We start from the raw sequence: 22,794 nt of genomic DNA, 5'->3' as shown, positions 1-22,794 counted from the left end.
GACTTAAAAAGAACTTCTAGAACACAAAATTTGATAACTTGAGCTTTTATATGGGCTACTTATTATTATTATTATTATTATTATTATTATTGAAAATCTCTTAGCTACATCTGCCCAAAAGGAATAGAAAAGAAAGAGCTTATTCAGATCCAGGCCTAAGTGACTTCACTAGGTCACCCTAAGGTAAGCCCATATTGGCTGTCAATGACTCCGTCCTTGCACATGTGCTCATGAAATAACTTTATTGGTCAGGCTGACCACCACTCATGCTTTCCCCATAATGAAGATCCGTTATAATAAGAGGCATGATGGCGTCCACATGCAGATGCTTTCTGAAGAGCCCTGGGGGCAGGGGCAGGCTTACCCTGCACATTGGAGCTCCTTTGTTGAAATTAGCTGGTTTGGCTTTTGTGGATTTCAGGGACCGGAGTCAAGAACATAGTCCAAGGATTCTCCCTTCCCTTTTCAGGGAAGTTGCTCCCAAGCAGACACAGAATCAGGGAGTAATGACCTTTGGTGGGGCCAACTTGGGCTAACTCTCCACAGTGGGTCCTTGCCCCTGACTACCCAGATGGCTCCATCCCATCAGTACCCAGAAGAGCAGGTGGGTTAGGCCCAGGCATTATTCCCTTTCAGAAATAAGAATTAATTGTTCCCCAGCCAAGCTACAAAGCAAAGGCATCTTCAGGAATGAGGACATAGCTTAGAGATACAAAAGCAGAGGGATTCATGCCCAGCAAAGGTGAGATTTGGCTGCCTGGTCTGGGCACTCCTAGCAGAGCTGGTACTTTAACTCTGCTTGGGATAAATCAGTTAATACAGATTAACCACATTGCTCTCATTTGGGCTAGCAGGCAAATCCAGGGCAGAGGAGTCTGCCTCTCCCGTTGGTTTATTAAACCTTCCTACTTGGATCAAACTATTTTTCTCATGCCTTGAAAACCATGTGGGCTCCCCCTATCAGGCTAGATGACCAAGTTGGGATGTGAGCTTGACAGGCAAGAGACATTACCAGGGCTATACCTTCTGTTCAACCAGTTTGAGGTGTGTTATGGAGTCTGATGACCAAAGTCTAGCCTCTCCTACTGCGAAATCTGATCTACCTTTAAAAAGCTGTCCAGCCCCTAAAATATAGTCCCATACATTTATCTAAACCTGAGGTTGTGGTCTTCTTTGGCATCAGGCCATGAATATTGTCACCATGCTGGTGACTTCCAATCTGGTGGCTTTCAACAGGTGAGTTTAGGGGGGGGTAGAGATGACTTTCAGTGTTCTTTCAACCTCAGACAAAAGTGCAGGTTCTCTTCGCAGGCCACTGGGCAGGTGCCCACGTGCCAACGAGTCTCCTGATTGCCTAACACACAGAAGAGGCTTGGGTGAAGCAGGGCGGAGTGGATGAGGTGGGTTTAGAGGAGTGGGTGGCTGGGCAAGAGGTATATTTTGAGGAGCCCAGAGTAGCTGAATATGCAGCTGCGCCCATGCGGAGAGCTGTAACTAAGAGTCAGAGATTGCTTGAAAAGTGTGGTTATGCGCGTTTACCCAAACATCAGGCCATCCGGGAGAACTCAAGACCAGTGAGATTGCTGGGGCTGGGACTTCTGGGGATTACTCCCTCTGCCACCACTTCTGTCCCCAGAGAACAGAGAGCTTCGGTCTATGTCCTCAGCAGAAACCTGCCCCGCCCCTGATCCCATCTAACCCTGCCTATGGGGAAGAGACTAAAGAGGAGCCCGTGGACTTCTGTCACATGGTTGTCCCAGACCTTCCAGCAAAAGCCAAACCAAGCCATCCAGCCGATGCAGCGGGGCGGTGGGGCTGTGCGCCCGGTGGCTGCTGCGCAGTGCGCGGGCCGCTCAAATCTCGATGAGGCTGGCGAGGCGCAGGCACAGGGGCGCGTCCACCGGCATGGCGCTGCGCTGGATCTCGTTGCCGTCCAGGCGCAGCACCTGCAGCTTGGAGAAGTTCATGACGTCCACCACGGTGCAGAAGCTGCTGATGGAAAACTCTGGGGGAAACAAGAGGGGCGGGCGGGAGGGGAGAGCTCAGATCAGGGACCAGATGCACAGTGCGGTTCCATGGCCTCTTCGGAGCTGAAGACTTCAGACGCAAGGGGTGGAAGCTGGGGAGGTGGCGGTAAGATGTTTCCCAGGATTGGAGCCACACGGATTGGCACCGTTGGGGACAGAACTAGGGACCTAGGAAGGCTGTGCTTGCGTCTGCAGCTCAACCACCTCTCCTCCCCACTCCGACCTGTGCTTTGTTCTGAGGCCCTTGCATGTCCTGAGCGCCCTTCCCGCCAGCACTTGGTTTGTTACAGTTTGTGGGCAGCAGGGGGAAGCAGAGGGTAATCAGAGACCAACTGCAGCCGCTTTGAAGTGCTTGATTGCTTTTGCAGAGGGAGGGCTCGGGTAAATTGCTCTGAGAAGGAAGACTGGGGAAATGGAGGGGCTTAAATCTTGACTGTCTCCGGCCACTTTGCAGATAGAGAAAGTGGCAGGAAATTGAAGGCAGAAACCCTGGGCTGAGAGGCAAGTGTCTGCGTGCTAGAGCCTGAGGAGGGTGCACGTCTCCACTCCCAGTACCGCCAGACTGGTGAGCGCGGCTCTGCTGTTAAAGCAGGCTGGAAACTCAAAGGTCAAATAAATAACCCCATCAGCGTCCTGCATTCAGTACCACTATAGCTACCTCTTTCTTTAATCTCAGAAGTCCCCCAAACCACATAATAGATACAATAGTGCTACTTTGTTTTGACATAAATCCTCCCACAGTTTTCAATCTAGTTGTTCTGTTGGTTAAATCAGCTATCTCTGTCCCCAGTCTACCAAGTCACTGAATTGAAAGGAAAAAACCAAGATCTCAGTTGAAACTCCAACAGGGACTACAAAGTCCCCACTGAAGGCTCAGGAGTCTCTGAGGGGTCCTTTCCACGTGGGGGGTGAGGTCCGGTCAAGCATGCCCTTGAATGAAGTTGCCCTTGGATTCTGGAATATAGACTGTGCACATCCCTGGCAGTTATAACTTAGCTGCAGAGGTGGAGCTGAGGTTGTTTTTTGTTCCACTAAAGACGTTCTTCTGTGTCCCTGGAGCTGGCAGGTATGGGAACTCTCTTCCTAGGGGCAACTGTGGGAGGCCCTCTTTGGGAGAGACTATGGGTATGGAAATGAAGAGGGCACAGAGGGCATAGGCAGGCTGAGGAGGAAAGTGTTTTAAAATTAGTATTACTGTGAACCAAGCCTTGTATGCACATATGAATAATAAAAGAAAAAAAAATTAGTATTACTGATGAATTTTTTTTGGGGGGGGTCTGCCTATGTGGCCCAAGTTGGCCTCAGGATCATGATTCTCCTGGATCTGCTTCATGAGTGCTGGGATTACAGGTGTGCCACCATCCCTGGTCTACATTCTCAGCTGTTTTCAGTCTCTGTTTAGAACCTACCAAGATACGATGGGATGAGGTTTCAGCAAATTAACTTGTCTGAAGACATAAGACACAAAATCTAGAAGTCCAAAGGAGAACTAGACCCTGGGAAGAGTGGAGGACAGTGAGAAATAGCCTTCATGGAGGGACAGGAGATCTGGGATGTTTCTTTTCTGGTCCCAGGGGACAGATCAAGTGGGCAGATTCAGGGGCTGGGTCTTTATCATCTGTACTTTAGGGAGTGGGGTAGGGAGAAGACAAGTGGCCTAGCTTCAGTGTCACATCCAACTCTACTGGGCTGAGCTAAAGGCTCAGCGATAGATTCTCTCCCAGCCTGGAGCCCGCAAACTGTCTGCTGAAGTCCCGGATCCTAGCTGCGGGTACATAAATATGGGGTAGACTTGTGGAGAGCTAGACACACAGAGTATATAGATGAGCCACACACCAGGCCCTGGGGGCCCCCTGCTGTTTTCCCCAAGCCCATGAATAGGACCGGGTTTCTGCGTGGAGGCCCTGGCCGGCAGTTTCCAGTCCAGATTAAACACTGACATAAGTCTTTCCAGACTTCTCCCTCATACCCGCCCTGCTCCACTGGACCACAGCTTCTGAATAACATTCCACAATGCTGTTCTCTCACTGTTGCCAGGCTGGAAAAACTGAGGGAGACACTGGAGGGAGAAAGAAGAGAGGAAGAGGACTCTGCCTTGTCTGCCTGCCTGCTTGCCTGGAACTCCTATTCTGTTAGCTCCTCCCTCAGAGCACTGCTTTTGCCCGCCTTTGTCACCCCAAGGCATTGCTGTTCTTCACATTTGTCCTCGGAGAGGGGCTGAGGTAGGGGGTGCTGTTTCCTGCTTGCAGTCTAAATCAGAGAGACACCCCCTCCCCATTCTAAGTCAGGGATGCCTGGCTTTGAGGCCCTTTGATATTGAAGGCAGGAGTTCAGAGTTCAACAGTGTGGGTGGCATCAGAGATGGCTTTTCCTTCTTTGGACTTCAGTTTTTCCCCCATCTTTGAATGTAAAAAAATAACAACAAAACTGAAAACAACAAAAACTGTCAGACCTGTCTACTTCAAAGTGGCCACAAGAAGAAAGCCATGTAGTGTTTTTAAAATTATGTACCAGCTCCCTGGGACCAGACACTTTGCATATATTAATGTACTAATTTAAGAAAGATAAGACATCCCATCCAGAAAACTGGATGAGAGACTAAATGGTAACCAGTAAAGGAATTAGACTTTAATTTTGCTCAAAGGGATTTGGGGAAGGGGATGGAAACTTGTAAATGTTTTGAACACAGAATGCTTTTGCAGGACCTTGGGACATTTCACTATACTTAGTTTTCTCAGCTTGTTTTCTGGACAGCTTTTGGGAGAGGTGGACTGCCTTGTATCTGACTGGCAGATGTGGTTCTGCAGGAAGGCAGAGAGGCGATGAGAGGCTTTGACCCCACTTTTCTCTGATTGTATAGTTAGGCACTAAGTAACTAATGAACTCTTTCACAGGACAACAGCTGCCCTTTGCTGTCCCATTTTCAGGGTCATACTTGGATGAAGCACAGCATACAATATGACTTTTTTTTTGGCCATACTGGAGTTTGAACTGAGGGCACTGAGCTTGCTAGGCAAGCCCTCTACCACTTGAGTCACATCTCCAGCTACAATGTGACATTTCTTTTCTTTCTTTCTTTCTTTTTTTTTGTGGGACTGGGGTTTGAACTTAGGGCTTCCTACTTGTAAAGCAGGTGCTCTACCACGTGAGCCACACCTCCAGTCCATTTTGCTCTGGTTATTTTGGAGACGGGGGCGGGCAGGGGGTGGTTTCAGCAATTATTTGCCCGGGCTGGCCTTGAACCATGATCCTCTTGATCTCAGCCTCCCAAGTAGCTAGGATTACAGGCGTGACCACCAGTGCCCAGCACAATGTAACATTTCTGATGTGACAACCCTCCTGGATTCAGAGTGGGTGGTAGGTGACTGCTAGACAGAATTTAAAGCCAGTATACAACAAGACTTCTTAAAGGACCCCAGCCTCACCCTGGGAATAAGAAGACCCCAACAAAATAAATAAAAAACAGTTTGGATTGTACATGATGGTGTCTCTCACTACAGATCAAAGACCAGACAGACAGCACTCCACCTTGCTGCCCTGCTGCCACTTCCCTGCCTGCCATATTGCCCTCTGAGAATGGCATCTCTCTAGCTCTGAGGACTGTCTGACTCATTAACATCTAGCTAAATGACTGATCTGTCCTTGAGCTCAGGGAGAGAAAGGAAGGAGAGCAAACGGACAGGACTCAGTCTCTCCCTCTGCTTTGATGGCGCCTTCCTTCCCAGCAGGCTGTACTTCAGAGCCCTGTGCTGTGGTCATTAACAGTCCTCCCTCCCCTGAGAGTGGAGGAGGTTGGTTAAATGCTGGCTCAGTACCTCCAGCAGAGATTAAGACATCAGAAGCCTGGGGCAATGTAAGCACATTCTGGACACAAGATCCTGGGAGGAAGGCAGCTGGAAAGCAACAATTCAATCAGAAATGCGTATTTTAGCTCTTAGTCAAAGACAGACAGCCTTTCTGCTGCCTTTTGGTCTGTGCAGGGAGGTGCTTCACCCCAAAGCTTTGTAATGGTCAGACTCATTTACCCTTGGGAAGAACTCTGCCCTGCCACCAGGGGCTCCTTGGACTCCAGGGAGAACTGGTGGGAACAAGTACTGCATTCAGCTCTGAGAGGCAGCACATTTTTGTCCCCCAGCTGTTAAGTTTTAAAAAAACAAACAAACACCAGAACACAAGACCAGGCTGTGGAGGCGGGGGTCAGTGGAGGGGAAACGGAGGTTGTCCTCTTCTGGTGACGCTCAGACACAGCGGGTTCTTAGCAGCCCACCCTCCTCCGAAGATGAACCCAGGAGCCAATTTAAGTCTCCCTCTCCGAGAATTGAACCCTCCCAAACCTCTCCCTACTCATCTCTCACTGCTGCTCTACACATGGCCCCTTTCTCTCAACCATGCTCCCCCTTGTCCCCTACAGGAGACTTAAGGGACCAGTTCCTTCATGGCAACTTCTTGTCCTGCCTTCTCCTAGCCCTTGCCCAGCTCCCTTTTGAGCCCCAGACTGAAATTTATGTCTTTTGGAAAGTCATCTTCTGACTTCACCTACTCCCAACCAAGTTTTAGCACTGCTGTGGAGGAGTATGGCTTGGTGCTGGGTTGCAGCTGGTCTCTGTCTCTGTCTCTATCTCTCTCTCTTTTTTTTTTTTTCCGCTGTACTGGGGATTGAACTCATGCATGCTAGGCAAGTGCTCTACCATCTGTGCCATACCTCAAGCCCTTTTGGGTGTATTTTGTTTTTTTGAGACAGGGTCTCACTAAATCTGCCTGGGCTGCCTTGAACTCTGGATCTTCCTACCACTGCCTCTTGACGAGCTGGGATTACAGACATGCACCACCACGCCTTGGGCTCAGGTTTGCCTCATTTGTGCCATTTGGTTCTCCCATGCCTATTTCTTTTGGGTTGCCACTGGCACTCATTAAAACAGACAGCCACCCCACTCCCTTGCTGAGGTCTCACCATTGATCCTGTTGCCTTGGAGGTAGAGGTTCTCCAGGTTGGTGTTGACAGGGGGAATCTTCTGTAGCTGGTTGTAGGACAGGTCAAGCTCGAGGAGGCTGCTGGAATTGAAGGTGTTGGTGGCCAGGCCACTGTTGGTGAGACTGTTGTGTGACAACCGCACATAGAGCAGCTTGGGTGACCCCCGGAAGTAGCTATCGGGGACAGTGTAGACGTTGTTATGCTCCAAGTACAGCTGCTCGAGGGCTGAGGGCAGCCCATCGGGCACCCTCCGGAGGTGGTTGTAGCTCAGGTCCAGCAAGATCAGGGACCGGAGGCCCCTCATGGAGCTGCCTACTTCCTGGATCTCATTGTGTTGGAGGTACAAGGCTGTGAGGTTCTCCAACCCCTCCAAAGCATTGTTGGGGACCCGTGAGATCTGATTGTGGTCGAGATGGAGCTCTCGCAGGGACCGAGGCAGAGGGCCGGGCATCCGGGTCAGGTTGTTGTGATCCAGGTACAGCCTCTCCAGGTGCCTCAGCTTGGAGAAGACCCTCCTGCCCACCTTATCACTGGTGATCTGGTTGCCGTGGAGCGCAATCCAGAGCAGCCCAGTGGCATTGTCGAAGGCGCCTTCCTGGATGGAGGAGATCTGGTTGTTCTGGAAGTAGACATACTTCATGCGTGAGGGCACGAAGGGCAGGTACTTGAGGTTGCGGTTGTCACAGTACATGGCTGTGGGGAAGTTGGGGGGACAGTCACACTCCTGGGGGCAGTCACGGGGTTCTGGTGGGGATGGTGAACCGTAGAAGTAGGCTGGGCCCTCCTCCACCTCGTAGGGGTAAGGCTCGGAGGGCTCATATGGGTAAGGGTCATAGGGGTCGTAGTAGGTGGACTGCTGACTGCGGAGGTATTGGAACCACCAGTGAGAATCTTCCTCTTCATACTGAGCCTGGGAGAGGGAGCAGAGCCCTGCCAGCAGCAGGAGGGAGGCCCACTGCATTTTCTCTCTGCAGGGTGGGAGAGAATAGAACAACAAGCATGAGTGAGCTGCAGGAGGGCAGGAAGGCGGAGCAGGCTCACAGCTGTGCAGATGTGACCACAGTGTGACCATAGTGTCAGGCATCCAGATAGGGAGTCCTACTTTCCAGGGTCCCAGAGCACTGGACCCTGGCTATCTGGAGTGGACTAAGTGCCTTTGCTCCTGGTCACATAGCCACAGAAAGAGAGACTCTAAGATTGACAGGACCTTGAGAGGGCTGCAGCTTTTGGAGGGAAGGGTTGTGAGGAGCCTCCAGTATCCTGAAGATTCTGTTGGGCAAGGTGTGACACCCACAACACTGTGTGTGTGTGTGTGTGTGTGTGTGTCTGTATACAGGTAGTAGTGGTGGGGTACTCTTCAGGCCTAAATTCTCATCCAGTTTGGACCCCAGGGAAATAATATCTTCTAAGAGTCTAAGGGTAAAAGCCCTATGGCTCTTTCCATGCCTCTGGGAAGCCCCCAGGAGTAGCTTGAGCCATTAAAGGGGAAGTTCTGAAATACTTCTAGAAGACCTTTTGGTCCTGTGGGCAGGCTGGGGGTTCTGGTCCTGAGTGTATAGGAATGGGTGTGGTCCTTTTGTGGCTACCACCAGGCCTGGGCTACCCTTCAAAGTGCCATGATCCATAACAGACTGTTGGGTGAGAAAACTTCCTAGTTAGCAGCTCGTGCTATACATGTAACTGGTCTTCATACAACATTTACCAATCTACTCCAGCCTGAGGACATGGCATGGGGTGTGGCAATTGTCCTCTTGAGTGGGAGTTTGACTAGTCAGTTTACTTCTCTGTCTGTTGTGGTACCGGATGAGGAAGTGCTTACAGCCCTCACACCTGCCATGGGTTTGTGGGACAGCCATGTGAGAGGCAGGAGAAATGAACAGGGAACACAGAAAGTTGGAGTAGAAGGGGAGGTGGTCCAGGATGGGGTTCTAGCACCCTGCCTCCTATGCCAAGCTACTTGCTCCAAGTGGCAGCACCGGCTTATGAGTTTCCACATCAGGGCACCTCACGGTGTTGGGCAGTCTAATACCTTTACGATTGCTGTGCTAGTGAGATGAGAGCAGGGCAGGCTGGAGGAGAAGTGTGGGGTCTGGGATCATCTGTGAGGGAAGCTGAAGGTACGACAGATGAGGGACCAGGGATGGCACATAGGTCAATTACCGATAGCTTAATTACCTATAGCACACTGCATAGCCACTGTGAGTAGTGGGTGCCTTCCAGAGTGTCACCCTTGTACAAAGAAAGCTTAGAACCTTTCTTGATGTGGAAGAGTCACATGTAGCCCTCACACTGCTGTTGGAACTTTCTGGGGCTGGTATCTATGACAGGAGGAAGAAAGGAATATAAGAGCAAATATCAAATCCAAAGAACTGATGAAAAGGATCCTGATTGTGACACTCCATCTAGTCATCTGCTGGCCACCATCATTGCCAGACCTCTCTGTTGCCTGAAAGCAGTTCCCTTAGGTCTGTGTCATCCCATCAGCTCCTGGGCTGCAGAGGAGCAGGCACCTTGGCTCATCCTTGGGCAGCCATAGGCCTCAGACAAAGAGCCACAGTGTTTCTGAGCAGCAGACCCAACTGCCCACTGCCTGGGCATGCTGGCTGGTCCCTGGCTCTGGCCAGGGAAGAAGACGGGTGGAGCGGCCCACTGCCAAGAGCACATTTTTCCATGCACAGCTCTGGGCTGCTGCAGGACCAAGGTGGCTGTCTGGAGGGCTGGCACAGTAAGCCTCTGTCTCCATTTCTTCTTCTTCCAGACTGGGCACCTTGGCAGAAGTCATCTTCCTTTTTAGGACCCAGCTTTCCAAGGGTTGCGCACCTCACCACTGTGTCCTCTCCTTAGATGCACAGCTGCTGAGTTTTGTGGGGAGTAAATCCTTTCCTCACCCACCCCATCTCCTAGCAATGCTGCTTCAGGATTGCACACTCTTAAATTGTTTTCCTTCATGTTCGGGACCCTCTCGTGCTCAGAGTTTGTACAGTGTGAAGTTTCCAGGATGGACACTCTTGGAGTAGGGGGATCTGACACAGGAGCTCTTGTGCTCTTCCAAGTCACCACTCTAGGGAAATATCTTTCCTCCAATCAGAGCCAAGGAGCTCAAAACAGAAGCCATCCCCTAACCTGGGGGACCCCATCTCAATCCACAGTTGCCTGGCCATGGTCAATCCTTAACACTTCTCTTTTTCCTCTCCCTTTCACCTCCACATGCACACACGTGCATACACACACACACACACACACACACACACACACACACCCCATAAAACTTGCCCACCAGCAGCATTTGGGTACCACAGCCCCTCTCTAAAAGACATTTCAGGGACACTCAGGGGCTACCCTCCAAAATGCCCCAAGCCCCAGCAAGTCTGGGATTCATGAGTAGCTGGGAAAAGCCTCCGTAGACATCTGGATCTTCACTTTTTCATGACTGAATTGGAGGTCCCCAGAACCCATAAAGTTTCTGTAGGGGAGAGGTAAAAGGAGGCAGTTGTCCCTCTTCTCCCCCTTTGCCCCCTTTCCAGCATCCCTGGGGTTGTAGTCCAGGTGGGAAAGACTAACTTCTCCTGCCTATCACTCTCTCCTTCCCTCCCCATCCCTTTCCTTTCTTTCTTTTGTGAAATTACAAAGGACAAAACTAAAGTAAAATGACTAAACTTACCTCCAGTTGAACCTTGCAGAGAGTGACCGTGTCCCTCTGTCTGGCCTCCTGGGGTTGGAGAACGTGTGAGAGAGAGGAAGGGAGAGCAAGGAGCCAGTGCCTACTGAGAAAGTGCGGGTGTGTGCCAGGCCAGGGCCCGCCCCCAAATTCCTAATCAAAGAAGAGAGGGGCTGAGGAGCCTGGATCAGGCTTTTTCGGCTCTGCTGCAAGGGCGGAGCTCACACTCAACCGCGCAGAATCCTTCTGCCGGCTGCCTCTCTAAAGAACACCTTCTTTCCACTCACTTACCTTCCCTGAAGCATTGGCAGCCCTGGGACTCTTTCTGCTGAATGAGTTAGCGGTGCCCCAAAAGTTATTTGTACAGTCTCTTGTGAGCGCCTGGATTTCTCATTAAGCCCACAAGACAGATGCTGGAGCCGGAGGGCAAGGGAAGAGGCCTCTTAACTCTTTCAGCAGCCTGGGTCCCCCAGAGAGCTACTACTTGCCCTTCTTGACTCAAGCACCCCCTAGAGGCAGGTGTTAAACTAGTGTGTGGAGAGCATGCATGATAGACAGCTGGTGCTGTTTCCCATCTACCCTTGATCAGTGAGGCTTTTCTGGGCTACAGTTCCCTCCCCAGCCCCAACCACTGGAACAAACGGAAACACAGGGAATCTAACATATTAGCATCAAACACTTTGTGTAAATCCTTACAACTTATGGTTAATAACATTTGCTTTGTTGGCTTGTTGCAAGACCTGCCTGACCCAGCTCATAGCTGGTGCTTACTATGTGGTAGAGATTATTACTGTCATACCCATTTCATAGATGCAGAGTTCCTGAGCCTAGGGAAGATGAAGTAGCCGGGCACAGTGGCGCGCGCCTGTAGTCCTAGCTACTCGGGAGGCTGAGGCAGGAGGATCGCTTGAGTCCAGGAGTTCTGGGCTGCAGTGTGCTATGCCGATCGGGTGTCCGCACTAAGTTCGGCATCAATATGGTGACCTCCCGGGAGCGGGGGACCACCAGGTTGCCTAAGGAGGGGTGAACCGGCCCAGGTCGGGAAGATGAAGTTAGGGAAATGGGTAGTAGCCCACACAGTGAAAGAACTTTTAGACCCTGGAAAGGATTTCATCCTGATGTTTTAAAACAGCTTATTTTACTCAGGGGAAGCACTGGGATCAGATTTGCATTTTAAAAGCACACAGGAGGGACTTGCATGGAGAAAGGTGAAGGTAGAAGTAGGAGTTCCACAAGGGACTCCCGTAGATGGAACTAGTGCAGAGGAGAAGGGGCAATGTGTTTTAGAGGGAGACCTGAGATGTCTTGCAGATGGACCAGATATGGTGAGTCAGAGAAAGTCAAGGATGACTCCTAGAATTTAACTTTGAGCAAGGAGGTGGGTGGAAGTACCACTGCCTGACATGGGAAAGATGGAGAGGAACAGTGGGTAGAAAACCAAAGTTAGGCTTTGGATGTGCTAAGTTGGAAATGCTTGTTGGCATTCCAGTGGAGATGCCCATAAGCAGTGGAATCATGAATCTGAACTTGGAATTAAGGGACTAGGAGAAAACACTTGAGAACCATTAGACTTGGGATCCCATAAATTCTCAGTACTTTAGAGGACCCGCATGTCTAAACACTCTCCTGTCAACATCCAAGAAACATCTCCTATATTAAAAAACAATTGAGAAATCTTCCGATGATCTGAATCTGAAGAATCGAGAAGTGTCAAGGCAGGTGGTACATTTGGTCGCTGCAATCAGTTTGAGCTGTTTACTTAATGTGTAGACTGCCAGAAGAGTCCTTGCCAGGGACCCACTCTCTTCAGGATTTAAGAAGAGCTTTCAAAAGATTGACATATAAATGAGACTTTGCTGACCACCTACTCTAAACGGGCTGGTTTGCTTATGTTTTCTCATTTAATGATCACCTGGGTTATTTTGCATTGGAATTAGGGACTCAGTGATGTTAAGCCACTAGCTGGTAAGGGATAAAGCAAGGACTCGAACCTCGGTCTCTTCAAGTCTCACACACTTTCCTATAACTGTAGACCAGAACATTGACAGCATGGAGAGATGGTGATCATTCTGATGTCAGGGCTGGGCACAACCAAGATGGCGCTCAACTAATTATAGTGACTTGATCTGCTTGAATCTGGAGGCAGGTGTGTGTAGAGATGGGTGTGGGGACTGCAATATGACGGGGGGTCCCTTCCTGACCCTACACAATTTCATTTCAGTTTAGTAAGGAAAAGTATCTACTCTGTGTCAGGCACTTCTAAGTGTCAAGGACACAAAGAAAGCTTCGATACAATGTCTGCTCATAATCAAGCAGATATATATGCAGTAACCTCTGACCTCATAAGTGAGGCAGAATGACCTTGAAGGTTATGAATGATGTACAGATAACCTTCTGATAATTTTTTAAATCCATTGAGCTATCATTTCTACAGAAGACACTGGTCCTGCCAACTGGTCTTAGATGGATATAGATAGCTTGGGTAAACCTACTCACTGAGTACAGATATTTATTTTTTAAAATTCCAGTCTGCTGACTAATATTGCATTTACTAACAATGAAAGTCAGTGAGACTGGGGATCAGATATTGACTGGGATCCTTTCCAATCAATGTCCATCAAAAAAGACAAGCATCTCCATGTGGTTTGGTGATCATGTCTAAAGGAGTGAGGTTCGTACCAGGTCTTTACTCATCCATCTTGTGTTGAGGTAGCCTGGGAGGAAGGCAGGCAGGAGGGATCACTGAGAAGCAGAGGTCTGGGACCACCCACTGTCAAAAGTATCCTTTTCTGACCTCTAGAGGAACTTCCAACCACCATTTTGACTAGTGCTGCTGTTTTTCTGGTTGCAGGATCTAGGTCCTCAAAGCTTGGTGTTAATATGGGAATACAGATGTCACCTAAATTGTTGAGGGAGTCCATGTGTGAAGGAGGCCTGTTTGAGTCACAGGTGCTTTCTGGGAGGTGTCAAGCCAGCACTGCTCAGTTACTGAACTGCAAACTAAGGAGAGAGGTCATGTCATTCATTTTTGTAGTCCTAGCTCTGTAGGCAATCAGGAAAGTGCCTGATTCAGGAGACGAATTGTATTTCGGGCTCCCCACAAAGTCTGTCTGACTTTAGTTATCAGTGTCAGAGTTACCACCACCAAGTCCAGGAAAACCCGTAGACTTTCAGGCCAATTAGAATTTCCAGGCGTTTAGACCACTGCTATTTCCTCTCTACTCAGAAAAGTACAGGTTAAACCACAGCCACAGGAACGACTGATTGCCTCTGATGTTGGACCCTCCCTGTCTGGGATGAATGAAATAACTTCTGACTCAAAATCCCATCAGCAACACAGTGATGCTCCTGTGGTTGCCAATCCCTTCCTCTTCATCACCTGCAGGACTGGACAACCCTCATGTTTATGACACAGCCTCTGATCCCAGACAACCCAGGGATGGGGGGAAGACTGAAAATTCACCCAAACAAGATTCTTGAATTGGATAGATTATTAGAAAGATGGTCACAATAATATAATCCAGGCTGTGTTGCTGGCCCATCCTGAAATCTATTGGTGTCAAAGAGGGCGTTTAACTAGTCTGGTATTTCAATGGAAAGTCCTGGCTACCCTGGCACTAGCAATGGTGTCCCAAAGTTTCCAGAAGAGATGTCTTCTCTGCCCTTGGCACTGAGGGGTCATTAGAAATTCTCATTATGGAGAGTCTGCTCTTTCCAGAAGGAAGAATGCCATGAAGATATTGGAACTGGGGGGAAGACTTGTTTTCTTTCAGCTATACAAGGTTCAAGAGCTCATTCTAAGTCCTATGAGATGCATAGAGGGCTTCAGACTGTCCTAATAATTGATGTAAGAATAAAACAGAGAATAAGCTTTCTCATTTAATGGATAGCTCTTACTGTGCACTCATTGTATACTTGATATTGTTAACATGGTGGTGACAAGAGGATTTCAGAAGGCTTCCTTCTCGAATGTATGAGTGTATTTGAGTTGAGAAAGGGGGTTTGTTCAGGGAGAAATGTCTAACAGATAGATAGTCTAAAGCCTGCAACCTGCAAGGTTTCTCATTCAATCACTTAACATATGACAATCACCTTTACTAAGAACTAATGTTGTCTTTCAGTCTGTGCTAGGGGCTGTGGAGGGAACCAATGTAAGACAGAAGAGTTTCCAGGATGCCGACAAACAAAATAAAACAACAACAACAAAAAAAAAACCCCCACATGGCTACAGGTGAGATCAGGCCTAGATATCAGCTGTAAAGTACCAGCTACCATTTCTGAGATTCTCACCACAACTTTAAGAGGTAAGTGCCATCATACCTTACTTTTACAGACGAGCAAACTCAAGTTCAGAAAACTCATCAATTTGTTCAGGATTATATAGCAATAAGTGAAAGAGCTAGGATTCTAAATTTACATCTATCTGCTTCTAGCACTGTGCTGTCTATAGACTCTCCAGTGTAAATGAGAAGGCAAGGGTTTGGATGTAGATACATGTTCAAATTCCAGCGCCACCACTTACTATCTCCATGACTTTGGGCTAATAGCTTAAGCATCAGCGAGACTCAACTTCCTTATTCATAAATGGGGAAAATAACTTTAAATTCATGAGCTTTTGGGAGGACTAAGTGGGATAAAGAATGTAGGCTCCTAGTAGGTAGACTGCCAAGCGGTGCCCCTCTGTTTTAGCAAGGCCTTGTTCTTGCTAAACAGGTATGAACCACTTAAGTCACACCTCCAGCCCTTTTTGCTTTGGTTATTTTTGAGATAAGGTCTCACATTTATGCCTGGGCAACATGGACCACAATTCTCCTGTTTGTTTCCTGCCTAGCTGGGATGACAGACATTGGCTACCATGCCCAGTTTTTTATTGGTTGAGATGGAGTCAGCCTCCTGAGTAGCTAGGATTGCAGGCATGAGCCACCTCACCCAGACTCTTTTTTTTTGAGACGGGGATTTCACTATGTTGCTTAGGCTGGCCTTGAGCTCCTGAGCTCAAGTGATCCTCCTGCCTCAGTCTCCTGAGGAGTTGGATTTACAGGGGGGAGGGGCACTATTGTGCCCTGAATAAACAGCAGACAGACACTGTTGATTATTTTAATAGATTGCAACTCCCTAAGGAGAGAGGCAATGCCATTGTGCCTCCAAACACTGCACAATGCTTAGCCTATATTAGGCCTTTTCTAAACATTAGCTAAATAAAGGAAAAGTGAAGAAGTTGGGTTGCTCTAAAGGACAGGAAATGTACTTTGGTAACTTAAACCAACCAGGGAGAAAGTAGCTGAAGGTAGAGATGGACTTTTGGTGTCTGGAGTAACCAAATTCCTCAATAAGGGCAAGAGGGGTGACCACAGGGTCAGAACAAAACTCTCTATAGACAAGGAGAGACATCTTTGCAGGATAGATAGGAAAATATCTTACCCACCTAGAGTGTCATGGAAAAGGTCAGGATCTAAGAGCCAAGGTCAGAGCAGCTCAAACAAGAGATGTCCTGGCTTCTTCTCAGGAGTTTAAGAAGCAAGGTTAGGGCTGGGGGTGTTGCTCAGTGGTACAGCCTTTGCCTGGCATGTAAAAGGCCCTCGGTTAAATCCCGAGCACCACACACATGCACACGCATCCTTGTACACACGTACACGTGCACACACAAATCATTTGGAGTGGGGAAAAAGTAGATCAAGAACACCAACTGAGTAGTAGCTCCACTTGAATCCCCTAGGGTTGAGGAGAGAGATTAGTTGGGGATGGTTAAGACTAATTTCTCAAGGTAAGGACCTGTTAAATTTCCCCTAGGCTCATCCAAAGGTCTGAGGACTTGGATCTAGCTCAAGTAGAGTTCAGTGAATGCCAGGAATAATGACTCTAGCAAGGTATGCGATTTCTTGAACTCTCGTTCCTTCTATTGTCTGCTTACCCCTGAATGGAACATGTAAAGCAACACTTAAACAATTAAAAATAAATAAATTAGGAAAACCCCTTTAGAAAGTGGAGTGGGGAAGGTTTTTGGGAAAGGCAATGTGTTATCATTGTCTTGAACAGGGAATGGAGTTTTAGTCAGACAGAATTTTTTTTTTTTTTTAATACTGGGCCTTGAACTCAGGTCCTACATCTTGAGCCACTCTACCAGCCAGAATTGTTTTGAATTCCAGAAATCTACACTATATTCCTTAATTTCTTTGGTCTTCAGGTTCTTTATCTATGGAGTGGGGATGGCTAACACCTATATCACTGGGTGTTTTAAAAATAATTATAATCCAGGCATGGATTATATATATATAATATATATATTATATATATGTGGCATCTGCCTGTAATCTCAGTCCTCAGGAGGTGGAGGCAGGAGGATTGTGAGTTTGAGGTCAAGCTGGGCCACATAGTAAGACCCTGTTTCAAAACACAAGGGCTGGGGATGTAGCTCAGTGGTACAGCTTGCTTAGCATGCACAAGGCCCTGGGTTTGACCACCAACACCACAAAAATTTTTATAATCACTGAGCCCAGCATCTGGCATATGTTAGATGCTTAGAAAATGCCCATCTTGGATATTTGTTCAGATATTGGTTGGAGAAGACCCATGTCCTAATCAATGGAAAGACTGAAGGGAAGATATTTTTGTAGGAAGGAGGGTGTTGCATTTGGGAAAAAAACAGACTACATATCTGACATTTGTAGGAAAAAACCAGAACTGAGGCTCTTGCAAAACCAAAGGTCTAGGATCAGCCCTGGGCAGCTCTGGAAAGCACCCCCTCCCAGATCCCACTCTAGGAGTCTGTCGATGGCCTCCCTCTACTGATTGATGGATGATGGTGAGAGTGTCACCTAGAAGCGTGGGATGACATGATGATCTCTAAAGTAGTCCTTCATTTAACATCCATTTCCTAGAAGAGGAACTCTTCAAACTTCTTTCTGAAATGCCAGAAAGGGAGGGGAGATTGATCATGAATCTGTAAGTGGCCATTGTAACTGCATTTGGGTTTTTCAATAATCAAATGAAATGTTGTATGTGGAGGACCTAGCCTGGACCCCTAAAAATATTAATTGCCTCTGTTTGCCTCTTGTTTTTCTCCAGAAAGAATCACAGCCCTAGAACCAGAACACACTTTCTCCCGGAAGATGCTGTGTTGTTGAAGTTTCAAGCAGCCCATTCAAATTGAAATCCCTATTTGATGTGAAAAGATCATGTGAATTTTGCATTTTAGCTCACAAAATATTCATGCTTATTTCAGTACAATTGCACTCTCCCCCCCAAAAAGCCCCTTGAATAAAAATGGCATTCTACACACACCTTGCTTCTCTGAGGACTTTGTGAACCCCCAGCGATCCTAACTCGAATAGCACCCGGGGCAGGAGTAACAGACCCAGCTCCCTATGTCTGTTGTTTAAACATCTCTTTTGGGGTGCACAGTTACTTCTTCCACAAGTTTTCTGCTGGGGACACTGCCAAATGGCTCCCAGCCAGGTTGCCTGGTAAGCTTTGGGAAGAAATAAATTCCTTTCCCGGTCCCCATGAGGCTGTATTTCGAAGGGAATTTGCAAGAATAGAAATTGTTTTGATCTTCAATCAAGATACAGAAAGATTCCCTCCCTCCTCCACCTCCCACTTCTTAGATCTCCAACCACTTTAAGAAATACATCCTTGTGGGAGAATTTGCTCTCTCCGCCTCCTCCCTGCTGGCAGCCAACCTCATAAGAAGTTCTCAAACTTCACCTCCTTGAGGCATTTCTGTTTGGCCTGCTACATTTCCTTTGGACCTGCCCCTCTCTCCTGATCCATTGCCTCCTCTGTCTCTATCTCCTCACTTCATCACCTTCAACCAAACAGCATCTTCCAGGAGCAAGTGTGTCTGGTTCTAGGGCACAACTAGGATATGGGGTCTAGGATTAGAAGGAGGAGGCTTCTTTCTGTAGAATGACTAGAGGGAAACTGGCAATTAATATTTTAAAGGCTTTAGGTTAAGCCCTCCACATACAGCATTTCATTCGATCTTCACTAAACCCAGAAATATAGCTACAAAAATGTCCATATAACACATAAGATAAGCTGAGCCTCAAAGAGGTGAACTGAGATTTAAATACAAGCCCAGCAGCTGACCTGTAGTATAAATCAATGAACCAATGAATAAACAAATGGATGGATGAACTTATGAATGAATAGATGTAGTAAACTGGCCCCATCGTAAGGGTCCTTTTGATTACACTTGCTGAAGCGGCCACCGAGAGTTATTGTTGAGATTTTTCTGGGCTTCTCACAGTCACTGAGGACCCCTCCTCATGCCTGTTTCTCCTGCTGCTTAAGTTTCACCCCTCACCAATGGTGGAAAACGGCATGGAGCATTTGCCCCCCAAACTTGCATTATAACCCGCACCTGCCTAAAGGAGTCTCTGTATCCTTCTGGAAATGTTGGTTGGAAGGCAGGGTCCTGACTTCAGAAGGCATGTGCTGGGGACCTGGAGCCCATCTTGGGAGGATTCATGTGACTACAGCCACGCGCGCTTTACCCTGTTCTCTTTCCTCCCAGTCCAGCCATGACATCCAAACCTAAAGGGCACAGAGAAGGAGTTTTGTTTATTCCTTCTTTCTTTTTCTGAATTCTTGCCTAATTCTTTTTTGAACTGGGGCCTGGTTTGTGCTGATATTGCTGAGGAACAGCTTTTTCAACTTTGCACCACTCCTAAGACATTGTAGATGCTCTGTGAAGGTCTGAGACACTGCAGTGAGTTGACACCTTCCAAACACACCAGTCTGCCTCCACAGGAGGGAAGAGCACAGACATAACAAGGAAGGGAGGCAAGGAGAAAGCAGTGAGCTGGGGACAGGAGGCCCTCAAAATCAGAAAGGCCTGGTCTTTAGTGACTACTGTGAGTTTGTTGGAGGAGAGGAGCTAGCAGCACCAGTTAGTGGGATTTGTCATGAGCAAGTACTGTCCTTTGATCAAAATGGAGAATTAAAAGTTAATAGCAGGGAGATGTTTTTGCTTGGTCATGCTATTGTTCTTAGAGACTTGTGTACACAACTGCGAGCTGGGAACCTACAGAGCTCAGAGAGGCGTGGGGACGTCATCAGGCAGCATTTTAAGTAAATAGAAGTGACTGGGGTTCACTCAGAGAGTCAGATGCTTTAATTAATGCCCTCTGCTCTGCTCTGCTCTGGGAGGTCCACTTGCAATTTAACATGGCAGGAGGGATGGGGAGACAGTGCCGCTGATTGTAGGCAAAGAAAGTTGGATTTTTGCTTGCTTGCCTTCCTCTTCCCTCCCTCCCTTCTCTCTCTCTCTCTCTCTCTCTCTCTCTCTCTCTTCTGGTGGTACTGGAGTTTGAACTCAGGGTCTCACACTTGCTAAGCAGGTGCTCTACTGCTTGAGTCACTAACCAGCCCTTTCTTGTGATGAGATTTTTGGAGATAGGGTCTCACGGACTATTTGCTAGGGGCTAGCTTCGAACTCCAACCCTCCTGATCTTTGCCTCCCGAGTAGCTAGGATTATAGGCGTGAGTCACCAGCGCTCTGGCTTTTCTCTATGGGTGTAAACATTTGACAGTTTTGTACCAGCTCCCTTTCCCTTCCCATAAAACCTCATTCAGACTCTTGTCCAGGCCCTGAGGGAAGCCAACCACACTGCAGTCATGGAGTTAGGCAGAGTCCATGAATGCAAGCAGCTTGTTCTGAGGCCCCAGTGCCTCCCAGGCCTAGGGAAATGCAAGGAAACACAAAGGAATTACTACCTAGCCTGTGGCATCCGGGAGTGGAGTGGGCTTGGCAAGCAGGTAGGGGGAACTTGAGTGTTGCTGCCAGGGCCTGGGCAGCAAGAATGGTAACTGCAACACTAGTCCAGCACACAGGAGCCTGTGGTATGGACTTGCTTCTACTTGAAGCTTTGTGATTCAGAGATGTCATCTGGCTCCACTTATCCAGGGCCTGAATAGGGCCTGTTACCTCAGGGGCAGCAAGGCAGATGATCAGAAGCTGGTGGCTAGGAGTCTGCTGGACCCCTTTGTCCTGGGGGGCAGGCGGGGATGGGTGAGAATTGCTGAAAACTCCTGCTCCTTGGTGGTAGAAGAAAGTCACCTTTTCCTGGTGAGCTCAGGATACCAAACCTCTCTGTCCACTCAGCCAACTGGGATCCTAACATAAAGTAAGAAGCCCAATGCAATCAGTGGGAGAGGCCTGGGTACCAGTCCCCAAGTCCTGCCTTCCCACGGATCATCCATCCCTAGTGGGCTCTGCCTCCCCTTCCAGCCCTACCACCCCGCCTGAAAGAAAGCAGGACCCTTCAGTGTGGGAGGAGGTGCCAGGTGAGTGTGGTGCACTATTAACTTGCTAAAAGTAAATACTGCCAGCGCTTTGCATTACAGCTGCTGCCTCCCACTCCATTCCCACTCCCACTGGCTGCCCCTTCCACTGTCTCCAGAACCCGGCTCACCTGTGCTTCAGCCCCGACGACACTGCTGTGTGTGAAGAGGCTCAGGCTAATAGGAAGTCACTGTGTTTGCTGATCATTCTCAGCTGCCTGAGATGGGCAAATGAGGGGCTCCAGGCACGTTTGCTGACTTATGAGGGGTGTTCCATGTGGGAACTGTGTACTCTGGGAGCACCACAGCCTGTGGGCACATCAGTGTATGTATGGATAACATATGCCTGTGCGGTCTGGTGACAACACTGGCCCAGGAGGCTGAATTCAACCATATGTAGTAGAACATGGCTGCAATATGCTTTCACAGGAACGTTCAGAAAGCTGTCTCACCCCTTCTCATTTTAGAGGAGCAAGCTATCTGGCGGTCATGCACGGCAAAGACTGCACATTGCAAAGACATATACATATATCTACTGAGGTGAAATTCCCATTAGCCATTTCAAGTGTACAGTTGGGGAGCATCTGTTGCATTGACAGTGTTGTGCAGTCACCATCTCTCTGGTTTCAAGATTTTTGCCACCCCAGAAGAACACCCTGTATCCATTTAGCAATCACTCCCCCAGCCCCCTCCCCCATTTCCTGGCAACCACTTGTCTGTTCTGTGGATTTTCCAGTTCTGAAAATTTCATACAAAAGAAATCAAACAATATGTGATTCTGTGTCTGGCTTCTTTCACCTGGCATGACATCTTCAAAGTTCATCTAAGCTGTAGTACATACACTACTTCTTTCCTTTTTATGACTGAATATGACTGAATAATATTCTAATAAATATATATATCACATTTGTTTATCCATTCATCCATTGATAGATATTTGGCTAGTGTGAATAGTGTTGCTATGAATACGTGTAAACAAGTACTGACATTCCTAGGAGTGGAATTGCTGGGTCACTAGTAATTCTGTTAATTCTTTAAGGAAATATATATATATATATACACACACACACATATACACATATACACACACATATATATCTCGTGTGATCCCCAGAGCATCCCTTTGAGGTAAACAGGGCAGGCCAGTTTTAGTAAGTTAAAAATGATCATTGTTGGGCTGGCAACAATCGTTGTTGCTCAAGTGGCAAAGTGCCTACCTAGCAAGCATGAAGCCCTGAGTTCAAACCCCAGTACGAGAAAAAAAAAAGTCATTGTTATCAGATGTAGAAACTGAGGCTCTGTAAGTGGAAGTGTCTTGTTCAAATCCATTCTAAGCAGCAGAATCAGAACTAATTAGAGGCTTCCATGAAACCAGCCTTCTTGGAACTCAGTCCACAACTTTTCACCAGAAAATAATCCCAGAAGATGAACTCTCCAGGGACCCTTAGACCTGACTCACCTGGCTCAAGGAAAGAGACTGGACACCCAAGTAGAGAGCCCTTTCCCTAGCCTTCCAACTGTCTTGCCTTTCTCCAAGGCCTCCACTGTGGCAGCCCTGATATCAGGTACAGAGTGGCACTGATTTCAAGTGACAGCTGACTGAGCTGTCACTTCCCTGAGCTCCTAATGTCCTGCAAGTGCCCCTTGTTTTCCTGACTTGAGGCCTATCTGCAGAAGCTGCTGCACTGAGCTGCCCCATGGGGCAGCTGAGGCATGTGTGACCTGGAGGTTGGCCCACTTCAGAAGGATCTCTCATCTGGGGTCTTGCCTACTCTCATCTGGGAGCCTGTGAGCATCTCATGTCTGCATGGGTGTTACCCTACCACCACTCCAGAGGGTCCTGACCCTTTGCT

General features: G+C 48.1%; 1 protein-coding gene across 1 annotated transcript; it reads right to left on the bottom strand.

Annotated features, from left to right (window-relative positions):
- Window positions 1-223: 223 nt before the first annotated feature.
- On the bottom strand, window positions 224-10,879 carry Fmod (fibromodulin). The gene is made up of 3 exons (XM_020184501.2): window positions 10,661-10,879; window positions 6,979-7,967; window positions 224-2,005 (listed from the first exon to the last, which is right to left on the bottom strand). Exons 2-3 carry the CDS (start codon window positions 7,958-7,960, stop codon window positions 1,854-1,856), a joined length of 1,134 nt encoding a protein of 377 aa, XP_020040090.1. The 5' UTR covers window positions 7,961-7,967; window positions 10,661-10,879; the 3' UTR covers window positions 224-1,853.
- Between the last annotated feature and the right edge of the window lie 11,915 nt (window positions 10,880-22,794).

The sequence above is a fragment of the Castor canadensis genome, chromosome 11 (assembly GCF_047511655.1).
Source record: "Castor canadensis chromosome 11, mCasCan1.hap1v2, whole genome shotgun sequence".
Lineage (NCBI taxonomy): Eukaryota > Metazoa > Chordata > Mammalia > Rodentia > Castoridae > Castor > Castor canadensis.
The sequence above is the reverse complement of the archived record's forward strand: the minus strand, read 5'-3'. Positions and strand labels throughout refer to the sequence as shown.

Excerpts from the sequence above, each read along its gene's own strand:
- Fmod (XM_020184501.2), bottom strand. The coding sequence starts at position 7,960 with ATGCAGTGGGCCTCCCTCCTGCTGCTGGCAGGGCTCTGCTCCCTCTCC. Across the intron at positions 2,006-6,978 it reads CCAAGGCAACAGGATCAATG|AGTTTTCCATCAGCAGCTTC; the intron begins GTGAGACCTCAG and ends TGTTTCCCCCAG.